This window comes from Salvelinus namaycush, chromosome 4, assembly GCF_016432855.1.
Source record: "Salvelinus namaycush isolate Seneca chromosome 4, SaNama_1.0, whole genome shotgun sequence".
Lineage (NCBI taxonomy): Eukaryota > Metazoa > Chordata > Actinopteri > Salmoniformes > Salmonidae > Salvelinus > Salvelinus namaycush.
The window spans coordinates 60,720,178-60,740,545 of record NC_052310.1 but is presented as its reverse complement, the minus strand read 5'-3'; the positions used below and the strand labels follow the sequence as shown (position 1 = coordinate 60,740,545).

The 20,368-nt window shown below is 44.3% G+C and overlaps 2 protein-coding genes across 2 annotated transcripts in view; both read right to left on the bottom strand.

Moving 5' to 3' along the window:
* Positions 1 to 6,130, bottom strand: part of LOC120046689 (B-cell lymphoma/leukemia 11A-like) — a 52,517-nt gene extending 46,387 nt beyond the window's left edge. The window contains exons 1-2 of the mRNA XM_038992107.1: positions 5,841 to 6,130; positions 1,175 to 1,570 (exon numbers count right to left, since the gene is read on the bottom strand). Of these exons, the coding sequence (XP_038848035.1) occupies positions 1,175 to 1,570; positions 5,841 to 5,895 (451 nt within the window). The 5' untranslated portion in view covers positions 5,896 to 6,130. The remainder of the gene's footprint in view (positions 1 to 1,174; positions 1,571 to 5,840) is intronic.
* Positions 6,131 to 17,069: 10,939 nt separating this feature from the next.
* LOC120045947 (regulating synaptic membrane exocytosis protein 1-like) overlaps positions 17,070 to 20,368 on the bottom strand; it is a 78,815-nt gene continuing 75,516 nt past the window's right edge. Inside the window, exons 18-26 of the mRNA XM_038990872.1 lie at positions 19,967 to 20,044; positions 19,612 to 19,669; positions 18,889 to 19,052; positions 18,469 to 18,719; positions 18,183 to 18,336; positions 17,841 to 17,953; positions 17,642 to 17,743; positions 17,368 to 17,507; positions 17,070 to 17,285 (exon numbers count right to left, since the gene is read on the bottom strand). Coding sequence (XP_038846800.1) covers positions 17,070 to 17,285; positions 17,368 to 17,507; positions 17,642 to 17,743; positions 17,841 to 17,953; positions 18,183 to 18,336; positions 18,469 to 18,719; positions 18,889 to 19,052; positions 19,612 to 19,669; positions 19,967 to 20,044 — 1,276 coding nt within the window. The remainder of the gene's footprint in view (positions 17,286 to 17,367; positions 17,508 to 17,641; positions 17,744 to 17,840; positions 17,954 to 18,182; positions 18,337 to 18,468; positions 18,720 to 18,888; positions 19,053 to 19,611; positions 19,670 to 19,966; positions 20,045 to 20,368) is intronic.

The window sequence follows — 20,368 nt, the reverse complement described above, 5'->3', positions numbered from 1 at the left end:
AGCCTACATTTGGAAACTGGGAACACACACCCTGAAAAGGCATGAAGACATATCCCAAAGAAACCGTGGACACACACACACACACACACACACACACAGAAAGAGAGAGAGACAAAAACACACACATCACAGCATCTGTGTACGCCCTCCTACAGGTATGTACACACTGCAGAACTGTGTAATTACACAAATAAACTCTTTAAACCCCTCCCGCCGAAGCACACACACACTGACCGATGCCCCAAACCTTTGTTTCCCTGCACGGTGGGTGGGTTGAGTACACTGCAGTACTAGCCAGCGCACCCACCCTGTGCCCTGCTTTTTTAGGACATCGCAAAATGGCCACTAACTCAAGGTTACCAGTGTCACTTTGCCATTGGGCTGTATTTGATTACTGTGGAAAACCAACCTTCCCCCTATCCTCTCCCTGTCAACTCAATGGATCTGAGGACAACTGTAGTGCCAAGTTAACCGTTTCCCCTCCACAGGCTGACACAGACACAAACACGTACACACACAGAGCTAGAGATCGGCAGCACTGTCATATATAAGTGTCTCTAATTAAGAACACCAGCCAGTGAGAACCAGGCGATCTGAGACACGGATGAGCTAACGATCCATAAATCAAATCGTAAGATGATTCCTATTCTCTTGGGCTTCCCTGTGACATTTTACAGTTGTGGTTAGCCAGAATAGACCCCGCCCCTAGCCTATCAGTCCTGGCCAATCAGATGTATCACTTAAACGAGGACCGACAGCTGACGCAATCACGGCAGTGGTTTTCTCCCTGGGTCTCTTAGGACTACACATCCTACAGGGAAAGGGAACATGTGTGCCCAATATGTGACCTCTGCTGTACCCGGTCTACGCCCACACGCACTACACTGCACGACACATTCTGAAGTGCATCAATGCTTTAATACAACCCCCCCCACACCCCCCCAAACCCTCAACATAAACACACCCACAAGGGACATACACATTCCCATGTCCCTGCATATAATTGCCATTTGTGACACTTCAAAACTTAAACGCACCCCCATGAACGACTACCTTTAATGTGCACACACGCTTACCCGCGTTCACCCACGCCAATAAAGATACTGCATTTGAATTTGAAACACAACTCCTATTGTTTGGTTAAAGACAACTTGGTGTGGGGAATGGTGGTTACCTGGGATGTGTTCCTGCTTGGGGCAGATCCCTCTGGGCAACAAGAGGCGGTCGTCATCGCCCCCCGGTGTGGCTTGGACGCCCACCTCCACAGGGCGCCTGCGGAGAGAGGCCGGGAAGGGAGAAGGGGTGAGAGCCAGGCCGGGCGTAGGCGACGGGGGCTTGTCCAGGCCCCTGGCCAGACAGGGGAGTCCGTGGCATCTCTTCCTCTTGTGCTCGATGAAGAGCAGGATGTCCCCCAGGGGGAAGGTGGCCTGGCACTGCCCACAGGTCAAGAGATCCTGCTCTGTCGCCACGGCAATCCGTCGTGTGCCCGTGCCATTCTCCGAACGGTCTGAGCGTTCCGAGCAGCGTTCCGACGAGAGCTCCTCCGAGGCGACGGCAGACAGGGGCTCGGCTGTAACCCGGGAACGAGTGAGAGACAGCGGGAGGGAGGGAGGGAGAGAGAGAGAGAGAAAATGAGAGAAACAGACGAGAAATCAGAGGTGGTGTGTTCCATTGAGCAGTATCAATAACTGTGCAAAACAATGGTCACATGCTTTGGCTTTTTCTCTCTCACCATTCTGCCTAGACTAGTAGTAGTCGTCAGACTACACCCCCAGTAGTAGTAGTAGTAGTAGTAGCAGTAGAAGTCATGTCTGGGCGGTGTTGCAGAGCAAGAAGGGTGACTAACTCTCTGTGAGACTGGCATTAGACAGACAGCTCCACTTCACACTCATAAGTCTTTCAACTTCACACGCTCACCACTTCTACATCCATTGAAATGAACGCGACAACAACCGAGAAAGGCATGTAATTAAAGCTGGGAGTTATAATGGATAAGAAATGTTCTTTGCGATTGTAGAAACATAGAGCTGTGAGAAATGAAGCCTTAGTCTGATGGATAATAAATGGGATAATTTAAGGACTGTTTTATAGATCTGTAGAAATCAGAAGCTCAGCAGGACGGAGACAGTTGGATAACTCGACATACTAAAGGGAAAAAAGAAAAAGTTATTCTAATATATTTTTCTAAAATGTGTTTTTCATATTCAAAAGAGTTGGCTATTCTTGGGTGATGAAGAATAATATTTCATAGGACTTTCAATTCATTATGTGGAAAATTACAAATGTGTCCGACATATGTGCAGAAAAGACAAGCAGGCTCAGTGTGTCGAAATAATTTTTTTTATCCTGGACTCTTTACATGTGTGTGACTTACAGTTTCTAGATAACCACTTTAACAGACCGGGAATCGGCCAAAAGGAACCGTTCAAGTACATTCCTCGCCATGGAACCCGGGGTTAACGCTTGACTCGTTTTAAAGTTGATTTTGTCACACCGGGAGTGTCAGTCTTGTTGTACACGGACGACGAGCTGTGTGAATGAGATATTTTACCACAGAGGGAGGTTAAACAGGAGTCTCAGTAGCCTACTATTGAGCGGCTCATGGTGTTTGAAATCTTTCGCTCTAAGGTGAGAGTAGCTCTCCTTTAGCTTCTTAATGGGTAAGCATCTTGACCTTCTTTACTAAGCTGCCAATTTCACATTTTAATTAACCTAAAACCACTGAGAATCAAAAAATAGATTTTAATTTGTAGTGGCTGATGATTGGTAGGAATGTTTGATAAAAGAGATAGCATCCTGTGAACTGAGGTTAAATGTATTTCCGCCCAACCTAGAGACAGATAGAGAATAGATAGAGGGAAATAGTGTGTGTGAGAGAGAGAGAGAGAGAAAGAGAGAGAGAGAGAGAGAGAGAGAGAGAGAGAGAGAGAGAGAGAGAGAGAGAGAGAGAGAGAGAGAGAGAGAGAGAGAGAGAGAGAGAGAGAGAGAGAGAGAGAGAGAGAGAGAGAGAGAGGGGGGAATGTAGAGTAGCTCCCAGCGCGCGAGAGGAAATATGATTTGAACGAGCAATCCTACATGACATCTGCGAGCGAACTGGGACATAGAGATAACATGTGATAAATTCTGGCGGCCGGATACTACCTTTAATTTAACGTCAGGTCAACCACCAGAACGGCCAGGGTTATACAACAAACCTGGGCATTAAATTCACTGGATAAAATCAAATGAAAGCAGACTAAGCCCTCACCTTAAACTTGAACTGAGAGTAGATTTTAGAGTTGCATAATGCATTGTTGGTTTTCATTAAAAAAATGGATAAACAACAAATGTAATCCCAAAGTCTAACACCTATTTTCATGATGATATCATTTGATTGCATATTTGTTTTTGTTTCATGAGCATGTGAACGTACTTAGCACCATATCTAGACGACTACATTGAACTGTTTTTAATGACATTGAAAGAGAAGAGAAACAGAGGCTGGACATATATTTTTGAACATTTACATATTACGCATAATAGCACTTCCACACTACATTTCCCCTCCTAAACTAAATGTGATGCTATCAATATCAGATTAGCTAAAACGTAGGCTGCATCAGAGAAGCAACGCTATTTATAGCAGCAACACTAATTATATTGTATTCCTATCAAATGTGTGGGATAAACATGATTCGTCACTAATTCAATGTTGCGTGGCAAATCAATAAAAAGAAGATGAAAACTGTTGTGGAACAATTGTTTTCTAACAGGCCATATGCAAATAAATGAATTCATGCATTTGACGCGAATTTCATTCTGCATGATATTAAAACAACTGTAATTTCTGCTCTATCAGAAAAAAACGCGGTGTGTTGTTTGACGCATAAGAATAAAAGGTGGTAAACATTAGTAGCATATCTCTTCTCCTACTTCTGTAAATGCCATTACATTTCAAGGGGTTTGATTAGTTTACCATTAACACTACTGATCGCCTTCCTTATATGAAGGAAATATGGACAAGTATATATTTAATTTGACTAAATATTTGCTCAAAAAGCAAAAAATCTAACCTTCATTTAGATCCATCATATAAGTCGGACTACTTTTCACATGAACAAGTGTCTATATTCATTTCACCTTAAATACATGTATTTTCATTGTAAAATAGGATACCCTCTACCATTTCCAATGGAATAGAAAATAGGTCTGAATCTACAGAGATTTGTGCCTTTAGATTTAACAAGATATAGGCCTGCAGAATGTTGACATTTGTAATGACATTTGTTTAACTTCTATACCCCTGTAGAAAAAAAACGATGGATTCGAAACTGGAGAGTAAATAGGACAAGGGGGGGGGGGGGGCCCGCCGTATACCTTATATGTTTCCCTGTATTCTAAACATATCATCAAATATGTAGATTGAGATGGCGGTGAAATTGATCAGGTTCAAGTTCACATCCAGTTTCTGATCGTCGTCTGCCTCCTAGCGACGAAATTCAGACAGGAACAAAAGTCTGGCGATGCAGCTGGTCTGTATGCCCCCTGGCTGCATTGAGACCCAGATATATGGCTATGTGGCCACTCGACTAAATGCGGAAACCTAGTAATGCCGCAAGATACAACACAACGTGGATCTGTGTAGGGCATGTTATCGCATATAACACCATTCGAGTGCTACTGAAGGAAGGGTTGCAAGGCGCATACACCGTGTAGCAACATCGGGCATTGGGCTGGCTACCTTGGTCATTCTTCTAGTTACAAACGCATATAGCTGCCTGCTGCTTGTAAACACTCGAAACATGGTGATAATGTTTTCAAACGAAATCAACGAACAAAGGCTCCATATCAAAATACATGTGTGCGTAATGGAGTTTTCCATAACAATAGTTCAACTTAAAAAAGTGTCATTATTAAATATTTTCCTTGCATTGTTATTACCTTCTAAATAACATGACAGTGTTATTCTAGTATTGCCTTACCCTCGGGTTATGAACTGCATGATAAACTAAAACAAATGGCTCCAAATATGGGTTTGTAAAAAGTAGGAAGAAAAATATAAAATATAAAAAGCGTGGCTCCTGTTGCTCTTTACAAAGCACCCAATTTTACTAGGCTACTTGAGAAGCATAGCCTATAATTCCTGCCACTATACCAGAACACCTTACAGAATCAATGTAGGCTAAACACTACAATCCACTTGATAAGGATATTTGGACAAGCAGGGTACAAATAGGCCATTATTGACATCTATTTCGACTCTGTTGGCAGATGAGCTACACGCGCATGCACGCGGTGCCTGTAAACAGCCGGACACGAGATTTTTCCCAATCAAAATCCACTTCTAGTTTTTTGAAAACCTTCCAAAAATAGCACGAGAGGGGGGAAACCTGCCACGATCCAAGACAGGCACCGATACCGGAAATTCCGTGCGATATTCTACATAACTCCGCGTAAAGAAAAGGCTAAACTCATAGGCTCCGCGTACCTTAACGTAGCCTATGCACTTTAGTGGCTGAGGCAACCGGGGCACCAAAGCCAGTGCAGTGCGTATGAATGTAATTCCATTCTCGCTGCAAACTTCTCCGATTTTTCTCAGGGATGAATGCTGGATCAAACTTTTCTCTTTCAGCTTTGGGTGGGATATGCTTTGCGCGCATAGGTATTTTACCCAGGTAGATTATCGCCAGACTTTCACGGTGAAGTCCACTTGACTGCGGGTCCGTGCTGTCCAGTGTCCAAAGTGCCCATGAGAATCACGCTCCTGGTAACCCATTTTCCGCTTTTCTGAATGGAACCGGTATTGGGCTGGGTAGAAAGGAGCGTGGTAAAAGTAGAAATGACAATGTAGGTGTACTTACGCGAAAAATCCCTTTTGCTTAAGTGCTGGGGTTTGCCTTGCTTGCGGCGAGACATGGTGGCTGGTGGCGGCGTTCAGCTCGGTTCACATCGGGAGAGCCGGGTTAGAAGGGAGACTCCAGAGAAAATATCTTCATCAATGCCTTTGATATCCAAAATAAATTAGAAATAATACAACGATGGCGCAGGGAAGATGTATAGTGGGATCGCCGTCATGGCTTTTTTGAAAATAGAGCGAGAGAGAGATGGAAAATGGCAAAAGCCCCCCTGAGCTGCAAGTTCAAGTGCGGACGTGACGTTTCTGCGAACTTGAACGTCAGGAGATGGATGGACACAGACATACAAAACATGGGCAGGGCGAAGCGGCAAAGTGGGAGGAGGGAAGGGAAATAACAAAACCAATGGACACTCATTAGGGGCTGGACATGAAAAATAGACCCGGAGAAGCCAATGGACAGAAAGATCAGGGGGCCGGACAAGCGGCATTTGGGGGAGGTAGTGTGTGATCGCAAGGGAGAGAGAGAGAGAGGGATGTCTAATGAAAGCAATGTGCACTGTGTGTGTGAGAGGCGGGGGGGGGGGGGGGGGGGGGCGAAGGAAAACAGCAAGAAAAGCCAATGGACAGGAGCTCGGAGGGGGCCGGACATATGCTGCATGCGGGGAGGGAAAGAGGAAAAGAGAGCGAGAGAGAGAGAAACACGGAGAGACGTTTAACAGATGAAGTCGCAGTGGTGGACATTGTGGAGCCATCAAATCAAATCAAATTGTATTGGTCACATACACATATTTAGCAGAGGTTATTGTGGGTGTAGCGAAATGCTTGTGTTCCTAGCCCCAACAGTGCAGTAGTATATAAAACAATTCACAACAATACACACGAATCTAAAAGTAAAATAGTGGAATTAAGAAATATATAAATGTTAGATCGGAGTGGCATTGACTAAAATACAGTAGCATAGAATAAAGTATATACATATGAGATGAGTAAAGCAGTATGTAAACATTAGCCATGTGGTAGAAAGAGAAACATTTCTAGTCACACTGTGTGTGTTTATATGTGTAGAATAGGTACAAAAGGAGAAAGGGCGAAGCGCCATTGAAACGAACGAAACGGAGCGCGTAAATATCGGGTTTCATGAACAGGACATACAGGTTCTGGAAAGAGAGCACAGGGGTTGAACCTTAAGCGCGCGCGCAGGTATAGAGAACCATCCCGGGACCAAAAATCTTGTAAATCGTGGAAACAAGAGAGGTGTCCAATCCGTTCTATACCGATGTATGAATACAGAGTTGGGTTTTGGGTTCAGTGGGCAAGGTTAGCGGGCACTATAGGGTACAACTTCGAGACTATATGCTTTCTGTGCAATCCAAACTCCTTGACGAACAGAACGTGGGAGTATGCCCATAAGCGCCTTTATAGGCTAATAAGTTTCAGATGTGTTTCAGGTTGGACCGGTGGTTGGGGGAGGGGGTGTAAATACTCACATAATGGGGGTTCGGTAATATAAAACGAGCTAAACACCGCCCGTGCAGACTAAATAACGACACCGTAAGAAGACATCATGCAAATAAAAAATGCAATGACAAGATGGGGCTGTGCGCGGGGAGGGTGGAGGAAAGGAGAGAAACAGACTATAGCGAGCTATAGCTGAAGTGTGACTAGACAGCGACTGAAGCATAAGCACAGGAGTGAAGAACCGCGCGCCAGGCAAGTGCTGCACACACGGACCTGGGACACAGAGCATTATAGGACGGAGAGAAAGCCAAATATAAAGAGAGCGAGAGAGAGAGAGAGACACGACCCGGAGTGGTGGAGGTGCTACGTTCAACGTCGACGAAAAAAAATGTATAACCAGTGAGTGAAATATTTTACAGGTTGCGACTAGTTGTTCGTTGCGCGCGGACGAGGCTTGGTGCCTGGTGTGCTGTGGTGCATATGGGAGGACTGAAGGCTAAGCTTGTTATGACGGGGCGTCAAAGTTCAGGCGCTGATAAAAGAGGTTACAGACGTTGCCTGATTCCGTTGAACGACAGCATGGACGCAGCAGATACAAATCCTATGTTCAATTGTTATATAGCCTTTGGCAATAACAATATTACAGCACATTAGAGTTGTTCCTTATACAGACCCAAGGCTGCTTGGTCGAAATGTATTTTTCGTGTACCCGCAAGGAATACAAAAACCGTCTATCACCATCAGAATGGTGGACCCTTCACACATTTATTTCACTTTCTCTAAAGTTTTTACGCAAGCAATAAGGACTTAAAAACATGCAATACCCATTGTAACAATTATTTGTAAATATGCCAATTCTTCACTTTTCTGATTTGTACATAATTGACCAGTGATCATTCCAGATGTTCCCTATATAGTGCTGAGAGCGCGGAAGAGATGAGAGGAATGATCTGTGACTGTTTTAGAACAATCTCAGTTTTCCACGGTCCCCAATTTAAAGATTCGCCATTGATAACTCTAAATGTAGTTCTCATCGTCTGTTTGGAGTCATTTTCGACCAATTCCGCACAATGCAGCATCTTTGAGACTTGTTCTGGAACGGCCATTCGGCTATAGTAATTGAAAGTAAATATCAAAAAAAGGAACAGCTATAAAGTGAGAATTGTTTAATGTCTAAATAACCGTTTTAAACAGTTGGATACTTAATGCAATAGTTTGCCATTTAAACTAATCCAATCTTGGCCATTTATCCTAAGGGGTTTAAAAATTAAGATATTTTTTATTCTGTGAATTTATGGCTGATATTTTCAATTTCAATTGTCTCAGTCTTGCATATAGCGGGACATGATTGCCTGATCCAAAAGGTGGGCTAATCACAATGTACCATTGACCTAAATCAAGTGGACGTGTTGCTTGTGTCCCTACACTGGCGTATATAGGACTTAATACTGCTGGGACACACTTTTAATTCCCTTGATGGACTTACCTCGAATGTCGCTGTAATTATTTGAGGACACTGGCATGCATTTAAGATCAGGCTTTACGCGCATGGTGCAACGGTTAAAATAAACAATGTTACAAGGAAATTCACTTGTAGCCTTAACTACGATTGTGTATCCTACTGTTTTCAATGAATACATATCGATATAAAATAGGGCAGTGAATATCATCGGGATCATTCATTAATTAAGCAGCCTGTTATGTTACTATATAGTGACAGCCGGCCACCACGGCCTCTTCAACTTGGTAGGATTCACTGATATGCTACACTCATAGGCTTCACATTGATTCTTATCTTAGTGTGGACCGCCCACCATATAGCATCCCAATGATTGAAATGCAGATTTGTAGAGACATTTCCCACAATGGCGTTGAAGAACAGCATCACAAAGATGTAAACAAGTTGAAAAGATGAACATGCTAATGTTTTTGTTGTTGTTGTTAACAATTTGGATTCATATCGATTCCCCCCGAAACTGCCACAATAAAAAAAACGAACGCCACTTTATAGGCCTACTGTATAAGTAATTATAGTGTTTCATGGACAACGCGTTTGTAAACTGTTGAGGAGTCTAGGCTACTGTCGGTATGCGTGAAAGCTCTTGTGGGGCCCTCGCTTTAGACATCCATATTCTAAGGCACAGAGCGCTAACCTTGACCTCTCCCTACACCCCACTCCATCTGTTTGCACAAAGAATGTTTTTCCTTTTTTCTCCCCCTAACCCCCTCCCCCCACCCCTACCCTGCTCACTCAAGGCGGACATTGATCAAAGCCAAAGAGCGCTACGACTCGTGCAGGAGGGAGCCCAGGCCGCGATAATCTCAATATGCAAATACCGTGCCCAATTCCGTCATAAATCAGTCAGGCGGTGTTAATGCATTAGAGATATCCATGTAGCACCACACTGCATGGATGCATGGACTGACATGCACCACGTGCACGTGTGTGTGTGTGTGTGTGTGTGTGTGTGTGTGTGTGTGTGTGTGTGTGTGTGTGTGTGTGTGTGTGTGTGTGTGTGTGTGTGTGTGTGTGTGTGTGTGTGTGTGTGTGTGTGAAAGAGAGAGCGAGACAGAGAGAGGAGGGTTACCATGTTCATTTACAATAAGTTTTCGCAGACTTGTGTTTGAATTCATAATATATAATGGGCTATTGACCAGTAATCTCAATCTATTTTAATCTTCAAGAGAAATACACTCCCTTTTTGTATTTCAGCCTAACCAAATGCAAACGAAAAATATGTTTTAAAAAAACTCAAAATCATGTGCATGCATAGCCTACTCTCCACGTGCGGGAGACCCGAAGAATTGAGTGATTGGGCTCTCGGGTACATTTCAATATATGCAAATGACCAGAGGTTCGCGCTATAAATCAGTGCTCAAAAAACACAACACATTCTCTGTGTCTCTTCATGCTTCACTCTACCCATGGACTATCCAACCGCTTCTCCTATGAAGGATATTTTATTTATTTTGTAACCTTTATTTAACTAACAAGTCAACAAATTCTTATTTACAATGACAGCCTACCCCGGTCAAACCCTCCCCTATCCCGGAGGACGCTGGGCCAATTGTGGTTGTGATATAGCCCGGGATCGAACCCGGGTCTGTAGTGACGCCTGTAGCACTGAGATGCTGTGCCTTATACCGATGGGCCACTCGGGAGCCTTGCTTTTAAAAGTCGGAGTCATGACATCAGAGGGCATATCTACAAGCACATTTTGGCAAATCTGTAGAAAATACATTGGGAGAAGTGCATGCAGGCCTACACAAATAGGTTATGCATAGATGTTTGGGGGTTGTTTTACATTCTATCTGCATCACCAAGAATAACAACAATATGGGTCTACAAGTGATGTAGAGTAAAATATCTAAGGTACGTCTGGCTCTGTACTGGAGTTAGTTCACTCGCTTTCAGTCCAGGATAATAATAATTGTATGTCTAAAAAACAACTAACAATGAAGTTGTTTCACTTTGATAAGAGCCCCAAAAAGTAATCCCATGCGCGATGCGTCAGGAAAACACTCACAACCCACTTCAATGTGTTTGTGGTGGGTCTTTACGCACACAGGGCTCCACGCGCGGTCAGATGTAGAGGAGAGGGCATTCTGGCCGGGCTACCTCAAAGTGAACATTTCAGCCAAAATGCAGCCCCCCCCCCCCCTCCCCCCCCCTCCTTCCTCCTGTCTCTCTCTTGCTCTCTCGCTTTCAGCATTGTCCTCTCCCAGCAAAGAGGATGGAAGTTTCTCTTAAAATATCAGAGAGAAAACCAGGGAATTAGCTCAAAATCCTTGTTAAATCGAGCCTTACCTTGTCCGAAGAATATCAAGCTCTGCTGGTCGAGGCATGATTCCCAGCCTTACAATTAATATTAATGACTAGATTTCACAATGTGGCATTATCACACCGAGAGATGGGCGCGCATGCCGCCCAGGCTTCGGCAGGTATTAGATCAAATCTGAAGGATTATGCGGCTATAGGCCAAATTATCACCCTGAGCTCCCATTCTCTCCTTCTCGCTCCCAGTGTGTGTGTGTGTGTGTGTTTGTGTGTAAAACATGTTTTGCAACATCTGTGCGTACCATCACACACACCACACACAGGCGCAAAACTCATCAAATGAATTACATAACTCGGGCGTTAATGGAAACGGACAGGTTTCCTATACCACAAACGCCCATCTCCCTCGGACGGGCTGCGGATACCACCCAGCAATCTGCGACAATCTCGGCGTAATGCATGACCATGTTTATGGCTGTAGTAGTTAATAAGTCGCTGTTAATTTTACACTGAACGCTTGTTATGATGATAAATGGGGAGGCCGAGATGGTCCACGTGGTACATCAACCATTTATTTATCTGTTGAACGGAGGCCTGCCTCCTATGTCAGTGCAATAATGTTAGTTGCGTAGAACTGAAATACCATGACGGACGTTTATCCAAGAGCGAAGCGCACACCCTTGGCACTCTGACTTATGATACCCCGGACACAAATGTTCAAACGTGGGCTCCACATCGCAATCCCCGTCTCTTTAAAAATTTAGCGCACGAGGTTTCCTTTATAGGGTACTAAATAGCCTATTGTTTGTTGTACTTTCATCATTTGAATTTTTCATGGAATGCTGTATGTTCAAGGGTTTATCATAGGCCTAATTTAAAATCACACGTTTATCATAACCAACTTTTAGGTTCATCTAAGTACTAATTAATAAATAATAAGCCAAAGCCTACCAGTATTCATATATTCACAAACATAAAAGTAAGTGATAGCCCACATGGTAGGCATAATATATTCACTCCTTGAAACTTATCTAGATACAGACTATGCCATTTTTCAGTTTTGACTCGCTTTGAGGTGGCCATGGCATTGGCATGACTTCCACAATCATGGACTCAGACGCCCTCTAGCGTCAACAATCAGTAAATCACAGATACATGGGCAGTCCAGTCCAAGAGCTCCCACTTGTAATTGGCAACATACTACAATATTGTACACTATAGGCAATTTCCTGGTTTACTCCCTGTAGGAGACTTGCACTATGAAGACTTTGAACATTGGTAGGTCTATATCCGAGTAGGGTTAGAGTTCTTTGCTGGAAAAAATGTGAGATCTATCGAAATTCCAATGTTGATGCTCAACTCCTCCTCTTTAGCCTAGGTCTACTCCATCTACAGGAACAAATATATCGATTGAAATAGAATGTATAATCATGGGAGTAAGATTATTTCTAAACAAGGTTAAGCAGGCTAATGTTAACAGAACAACGAACACGGCAACTTCAAATGGAGAATCTGATAAAAGGTTCATGAAAATGTCTACAGGCCTACATGTTGCATCACCTGTTTCAACGACTATTTTAAAAATGAGGCCTAGTTGGAAAACATCCTGTTTGGACTAGGCTAGGCCTGCAGTTTACAATGTTTTGCCGAATATATGACAATTGAATTGACGCAGTGCGCCAGGATATAGGTCAATGTCATTTGTATTCCTGAAAAAACGAGTAGTGAATTGAAAGTCAATGTATTGATGTGGAGGGAAATCCTCATATAATCCGCAGTTTTATTTACGAAATTGTTCAGTTTTCTTTTATTTATTTTTCGCTAGACCTGAAAGGTCAGACCAATACATAGTTAAGCTACGGTTTTTGAAAGACATGAAAACCATCTTTGATACTTATTTGACAAACGGATAAAACTCACATTCTCGTGAAACAAAACCTCCCCTCTATTTGTGTTGTGTTGGGCCTATGTTGTCGTTGTAGCTATAAAGACATTCGGTTTTGCTATGTGAAGCTCGACACACAATAGGGCTGATCATGCAGGTGCAATGTATTAGTCTGCTCTATTACATGATCGTGATTTATTTATCTAGGCTTATTTATATTTCCATGCATATTATTATTATTAGACTATTATTATTATGCCTATTATTAGTAGTATTATTACTATGCTATTAATCACGTTTTTTTTAATTGACAATCTGTCCTCAAAATAGGCTAAGCATGTCACCATGCAGTGGAACTGTGGATTGTCTCTCCCTGTCAAAGTAAATTAATTCCAACTGTTTGTCCTCTTATAGCCTGCGTGTCGTTTATTACATTCAGACAGATGAATGGGACATACCTCAGAGAACTTAGTGATAAATCATGTATTTTTAATGGATATCAATAGAAGAAACCCCAAGACATGGCCCGCTATCTAATTTGATTAAACTGTGTTTAGGGTGAGTGGAAGTCTCTTACGGGGAAACGTGTAGTAATGACTCGGCGGGTGTTACACCAGTCTATTTTAATGATCTAATGGACTCCCAGAGAGTTTAACTCGGCGCTGTTCAAATGATTAACACGGACGAAAAATAGCATTCCTTCTGACATGATTCTTAATATCCGTCCTATAGGCACAGCCATGATATCTGTTTGGGTGATGTGCAGGCGCGTGTGCACGTAGTCTATAATAACAATGTATGTAGCACGCAAAAGGTCAGAGCGCAAGGACAGCAATATCCATAGGCCTAAATGAGCACAACGAAAATATTAACCAAAGCGAAAAAAAAGAGGTAGAGAAAGCCAAATAAAAAGGTAGGGTAGAGAACATTTGGTAGAGGAAAAATGTAAACTGCCATGGAGGAGAATGTTCATGTCAATTAAAAAGTGATATGACAGATAAATAAGTTATTGCAGGATGCTGTCCTACACCTATGTAAGGTGAGTGGGTTGTTAGGACTAGGTCTAACTGTTGCATTAGCCTATGCAACAGTTCATTTCAGAACCATGGACAGCGTACATTCCCCCCCCCCCCACTTAACAATTTCATCTGGCGCACCAAACATCAAGATTTCGCCAAAACTATTCTGCTCTGCCTCTTGGCAACACATAGGCCTATGTGCATCGATCTTTTAAAAACAGGAAAACCTTTCAGATACAAAACGAATTGTTTGTAGGTTAACCAAATGTAGACCTATAGGCCTAGGTATAAATATATTTGCGGTCGACAGGCCTACATGTGGCTGCATAAACACATTTTTTTCCACTGAATATGCCTTCACTGTGTGCTACTGAGAAATGTCCATTACGTTCACTTTCAGAATTTAATGTATATTCTATACGATAGTTTGCAAACGCCTGACAAATATTGGTTATAGTTTACATTACAGGCTACAACTTGCATGCACGTTGCACGCATGTGCCCTGTGCTGCCCCATAGGCCGACACAGTCTTTGAAAATATGCAAGTCATACAATAATGCAGTCATGGTGTAGGTAGGCCTAAGGCAGTGTCCACTGCTACCACTAAGTGGGAGTATTGGAAAGGGTTTGTTATTGTCAATACCAGTGAAAATCAACACATTTGAAGGTGTATTCTGAGACTGGGGATTATTTCAACAGCTCAGGTATGTGAATCAATTATCTTTCCTAAAGCAGTTATGACATGCATCAATTATATTGTTATGAACACTAACAACAGTTGATAGAGAATGATGCTGAACAAAGGCTGTAGTAGCATTGCAAATGCTTTCAAGTCGGGGCATTGTAAGGGCCAACCCATATCAGCCCACCACTGATGTGCAGCACCTACCTTTGTTAAGGGTTATGGTTAGGGTTTAGTGTTAAGAGAAGGGAAGGGAAAGTTGTTCAATTCCTTAATATGTTGGAGCTTAAAAACACGGCCTGTGTTATGGCTCCTTTGTACAGCAGCCATTTTGCAGTAGATAAGTTAGTCGTTCTCAAAATCGTATACCCGTGCATTGACATTCATTTGAGTCGATTTGCTCACCCTTTTCTTCCACACAGTCTTTTATTTGTAAATAATAAAAATGAACTCTTGAATATAAAACATACACGTCAGTAGAGCCACATCTGTTATACAAACAAGAAATGTAGCAGTGAATACTTCTTTCCTAGATATCGTGTTTTGAGTGGATACCCATGGACTGTAAACAATCAGTATCATGGAGTAATACTGACAAAGGAAAGGGCAGTGGGCCTAACCGCAAGGTGTTCAACTGAAAGGTCAGCAAACAAGATTTTCATTGGCTTTTAAGTTCAGTCCAAACCATGAGAAAATAGGGGGTTTTCAAGTTTGCGGTTAAAGAAACAAGATGGAGTGTGTTGCAAATAGTCATGTTGGTGTTGGCTGCTATTTCGAGAAACTGAAAGGTCTGTTGGCTCCCTCTTGTGGTTGGGCACCGCTCAGCGTCTCTCGCAGCACAGGGCATGGGGCTCTGATCTGTTTCCATAGGACCAGGAATGTTTGGATCGTTTTGTGTGTGTGTGTGTGTGTGTGTGTAAATATTGTCAAACTTCTCCCCCTGACTCATATTGACAACATGTGTGTGCGCGTAGGTAATGCGTGCAGTCAGATACACTCATTTGATAATCATATATCTATATCTTTATAATTTCTGTCAAGTCATAATTTTACTTCATATACATTAAGCTCTGTTTTTATACACACATTCTCTACCTCTGTTTCTAGCCCCACTGTCATAGACTACTGTTAAAGCACCTAGATCCTCAGATAACTAGGGGGTTCCAGTTTGCTCAGTACTATGATACAGCACTACTCTCCAAAGGGTTCAAAAGGAACACAAGAAAATAAAAAAGGCTTTTTGGAGACTTCCTATTATGGAAATTCATACCCAGAGTTGGAGGTGTGGCCTGGGCGGAGCTTATTCCCCCGGTGTCCGCCCTTGGAAGGCGGATGGCTTTTCTGTTTGTATTCATATTCAGTACGGGCAAACTGTACAAGTACATGCAACATACAAGCTGGCCTAAAGTATGTGGAACTAACACACATTTAGTCTTTTTTCTTTTTTTAAGTAATTTGTCTGGCTTTTGTTTTACAAAAAAATGTGCATGCAGCTTGGGCCGGGGTCCCGAGTCATGCTGCGTCTGCCTCGCTCGCGGGGGCGGGACGAGAGATGGGGGTGTGACAAGACCTCTGCAGGTCTGCAGACCACCGTCATTCGAAAACAAATACACACACAGGGAGTCTGCACCACATGGTACCTTTCTGAACTCGAGGCAAATAGAATAAAATATATCTAACCATAATTTGGCCTCTGTTTTTCTTTCTCTTTCATAATCAATCCTTGTCCCAAAAAATAATCAAGCTTTTGTGCTTGCTTTGATCTTAGAACAAGTGTTTTTTCCACCAGTGCAGACTCCCTTCCCTAACAGATTGTGCAACCATGCCAACCCTCACAGACACCTATAGTGACGCCATGACGGCATCAATGCTGAAACACATTTTGATGGGCAACTGTCGGCAGGGCATCATCAATCTTTTCTCTTTGTCTCCTGCACGCTCTTTATGTCCTCACAATAACCTCTTCACTGATTGGCTTCACCAAGCCTGGGCTGACATCCCTTGTGCCACCTAACAGAGTGGGCTGCATGAGTCCCTTCTATCTCAGGAGCACGTGCCATAACACACCCGACGGCGGGAGAGGAGGAATGGACAAAGAGGAGACAAAGAAAAGAGATGTCAGAGAGGAGGACAAATACAAGAGGTGAGACTCAGGAGTAAGGCCCCAGCAGCCCAGAGAAAGGTGGGAAGAGGGAAGGGAGGGAGGTATGGGAAGTGATTGTCAGAATCCAGGTAAGCTCTGATTGGCTAGTTCTCTATCTCCTTTCCTTCCTTTCTATCTCTCTCTATTTATCTATTTTTTCTCTCTGTCTGATTTGCTCTATTGCCCTAAGGGAAATTGGCCCTAGGTATGTGGTCATGCACTCTGGTCATTTGTGGTCCATTTGGGGTTGTGGTTGCGTTGTGGTCACTAAGAGCGCATATTAGCTGGTCCTGAGCTGTCCAGGGATGTCTGGGATGCCCGCCGCGTGAGCGAGGCTAACGTAGGGTCCACCAATGAGGAAGGGGGAAACAGTTTGTACCAGCCAATCACTGTGCTAGAGAGGTCCAGCTCCTCCAATAGGATCTGTGCAACTCCCATGAAGCATTTGTGGTCCAGTCGCCCGTAGTCGCCCCAGACTATTACCTGTGGAAGGTGAGAGAGATATGTTAGGCCAAGGAAACACGCATGCACAAACACACACAGTACAGCTCCATGGTTTTATTACCTGGAGGATCTTCCCCTGTGGGCTCTCTTCAAACAGCAGGGCCTGCTGGTAGAGTGGCTCCAGGGTTTTACGTGCAATCTTGGTTTTCTTTTTGGCTTTACAGGCACCGTTATCCAGCAGGTACACCTTGACATAGGGAGCTGCAGCGAGAGAGAGGTGGGGGGTAGAAAGGAATGAGGGTATGGAGAAGAAACACACTTACAGTATCTGTCTGTGTGTGGGTAGGTGGGTGAGTGCGTGCATTTGTGCTTTTGTGCGTCGGTGTGTGTGGTACCTGGGAGTGATCTGGACCCTGGTTTGGGGTTAAGGCCACGTGCCCTGATCACCTCTACCTCCAGCTGGCCTTTTTTATCCATCATTCCAATTTGAACATCTCCTGTAAAACACACAATATATCTTATCCAGTTCAATGAATGTTTCATACCGCATGTAGTATGTTATGTCAGGTTACACAAGTCCTTTGTGCCACTCACCCATGGCAGGTGTGGCTAATGTTTGCCGGCCCACCAGTTGGGCGGGGCCAAGGCCATCCAGGAAATCACTAAACTGACTGTCAGCCCCCAGCCTCATCCCCGAGAAGATTAGACTGGAATACACACGCGCACACACACACACACACACACACACACACACACACACACACACACACACACACACACACACACACACACACACACACACACACGCACGCACGCGCACGCACACACGCGCACGCACACTGCGGTTAGACTACTGAATAATGTTAGACCGGATAAGCATTGAGAATGACACTACCGCTACAGTCAAAGAGACTGAGAGAGGCTAGAGATACTGACTTCCCCTCAGAGCTGTAGCTGTTCATGCTGCCGTCGGTGGAGTCTCTGCTGGCCTGGCGGGGGTACTCTACAGCCATACCCACCTCTGTACTCCGCTGGATCTGGATTTTGTTCTTTTTCTTGCCCTTCTTCTTGGTATCCACCCCCACTGCTTCTTATTGCACACACACAGCAAACACACAGTAAACACACAACCATGCATGAACAATACCAACAGGTTGTCAGATGGCTGCTGGATCCAGGGCGTGTGTATGATCGTCTTGTTTTTGTGGTCTGTCTGTGTTACCTTTCTGGGAGGTGAGTTGTGAGGTGCTGCAGCTGCGTCTGGAGGGCAGGCCCACGATGGCCACCACCCGTTGGCTGAGGCTGGAGCGCCGCTTCTTGCCCCCGCCCAATGCTGTATCTGATTGGCTGCCGTCTGTGCGCTCAATGCCATAGATCTCACCGCTCACGCTGGTGCTCTTCAACATGCTCTGGCCTGACGCACGGACCGCCTTGCTATACATACAGACAGACAAATACATGTTGTAGACATTACTGCAACACACAGGAGTGTGTGTGTGTGTGTGTGTGTGTGTGTGTGTGTGTGTGTGTGTGTGTGTGTGTGTGTGTGTGTGTGTGTGTGTGTGTGTGTGTGTGTGTGTGTGTGTGTGTGTGTGTGTGTGTGTGTGTGTGTGTGTGTGTGTGTATGTTTGGTTCTATTTACTTGAAGCGTCCCCGGGGTCTCTCTGACTGGATGGACATGTAGCTGGTACTACTGATGCGGGAGGCATTGCTGGTGCGAGAGATGGCTGACACGTCGCTGACATCACTGTCTGAAGACTTGCGGGATACATTCTCACAGCTGGTTCTCCTCTGGTCCTTATACAGCTAGAGAGAGAGAGAGGACGAGAAGATATATACACATGTTTTTAATGCAAATAAAAAACTGAATTGAATTGTTTTGATTTGAGAGGGGCGATAGATGAGTGAGGGGTGAGAGAGGCAAGATTAAGATGGAGAGTGAGAGAGAGGGAAAGAGATATGGGACCTGAGAGAGAGAGGGACATAGAGAGATGGAGGGAGGGACATAGATATGGGGAGCAAGAGAGAGAGGAACAGAGATATGGGGAGCGAGAGAGAGAGGGACAGAGAGAGATGGTGAGAGGGACAGAGATATGGGGAATGAGAGAGAGGGACAGAGATATGGGGAGTGAAGAGAGAGAGGGACAGAGAGAGATGGAGGGAGGGACAGAGATATGGGGAGCAAGAGAGAGAGGAACAGAGATATGGGGAGTGAGAGAGAGAGGGACAGAGAGAGATGGGGGAAGGACAGAGATATGGAGAGCGAGAGAGAGAGGGACAGAGATATGGGGAGCGAGAGAGAGAGGGACAGAGAGAGGAACAGAAAGAGATGGAGAGGGAGACAGACAGGGGGTTATTGGCTGACCTCTAGTGACAGGTGACTGACCTCGCGTTTGCTCTTAAGCGCCCTCTCCAGGTCCCTGCTGGAAGTGGAGAGAGCAGCAGAACTGTAGGAATCCCTCTGCTGCACCTTCATCTGGAGCTGACGAACACGTTCCTCCGCTGCTAGAGCTACACACACACACACACACACACACACACACACACACACACACACACACACACACACACACACACACACACACACACACACACACACACACACACACACACACACACACACACACACACACACACACAGGAATGAGTAAAAATAAGCACACACAAGTTTTCACTCACTCAGGTTTCCAGAAAAAAATCAAGACAAGAAAGCCACACACCTTGTTCTACGGGGCTGCTGCTCTTGTCGGGGACCTGTGGGAGGTGTCTGACCCTGCGAGCTGCTGACGAGGATGTCACTGAGGAGGACAGAGACGCACCACCTTGGAGGGGGCCCCTGAGAGCGAGAGAGAGAGAGAGAGAGAGAGAGAGAGAGATAGATGGAAAGAAAAAGGATGAAAGAATGAGAGAGAGAGAGATACAACAAGTGGATGTATCTCTTCATGGAAATCCTGCAGCACAAACTATTCCTTTCACTGCTGGACACAGAGTTTGTACACATACAGTGAGATCCAAAAGTATTCGGACAGTGACAATTTGTTTTGTTTTTTTGGCTCTGTACTCCAGCACTTTGGAATTTAAATGATACAATGACTATGAGGTTAAAGTGCACTGTCAGCTTT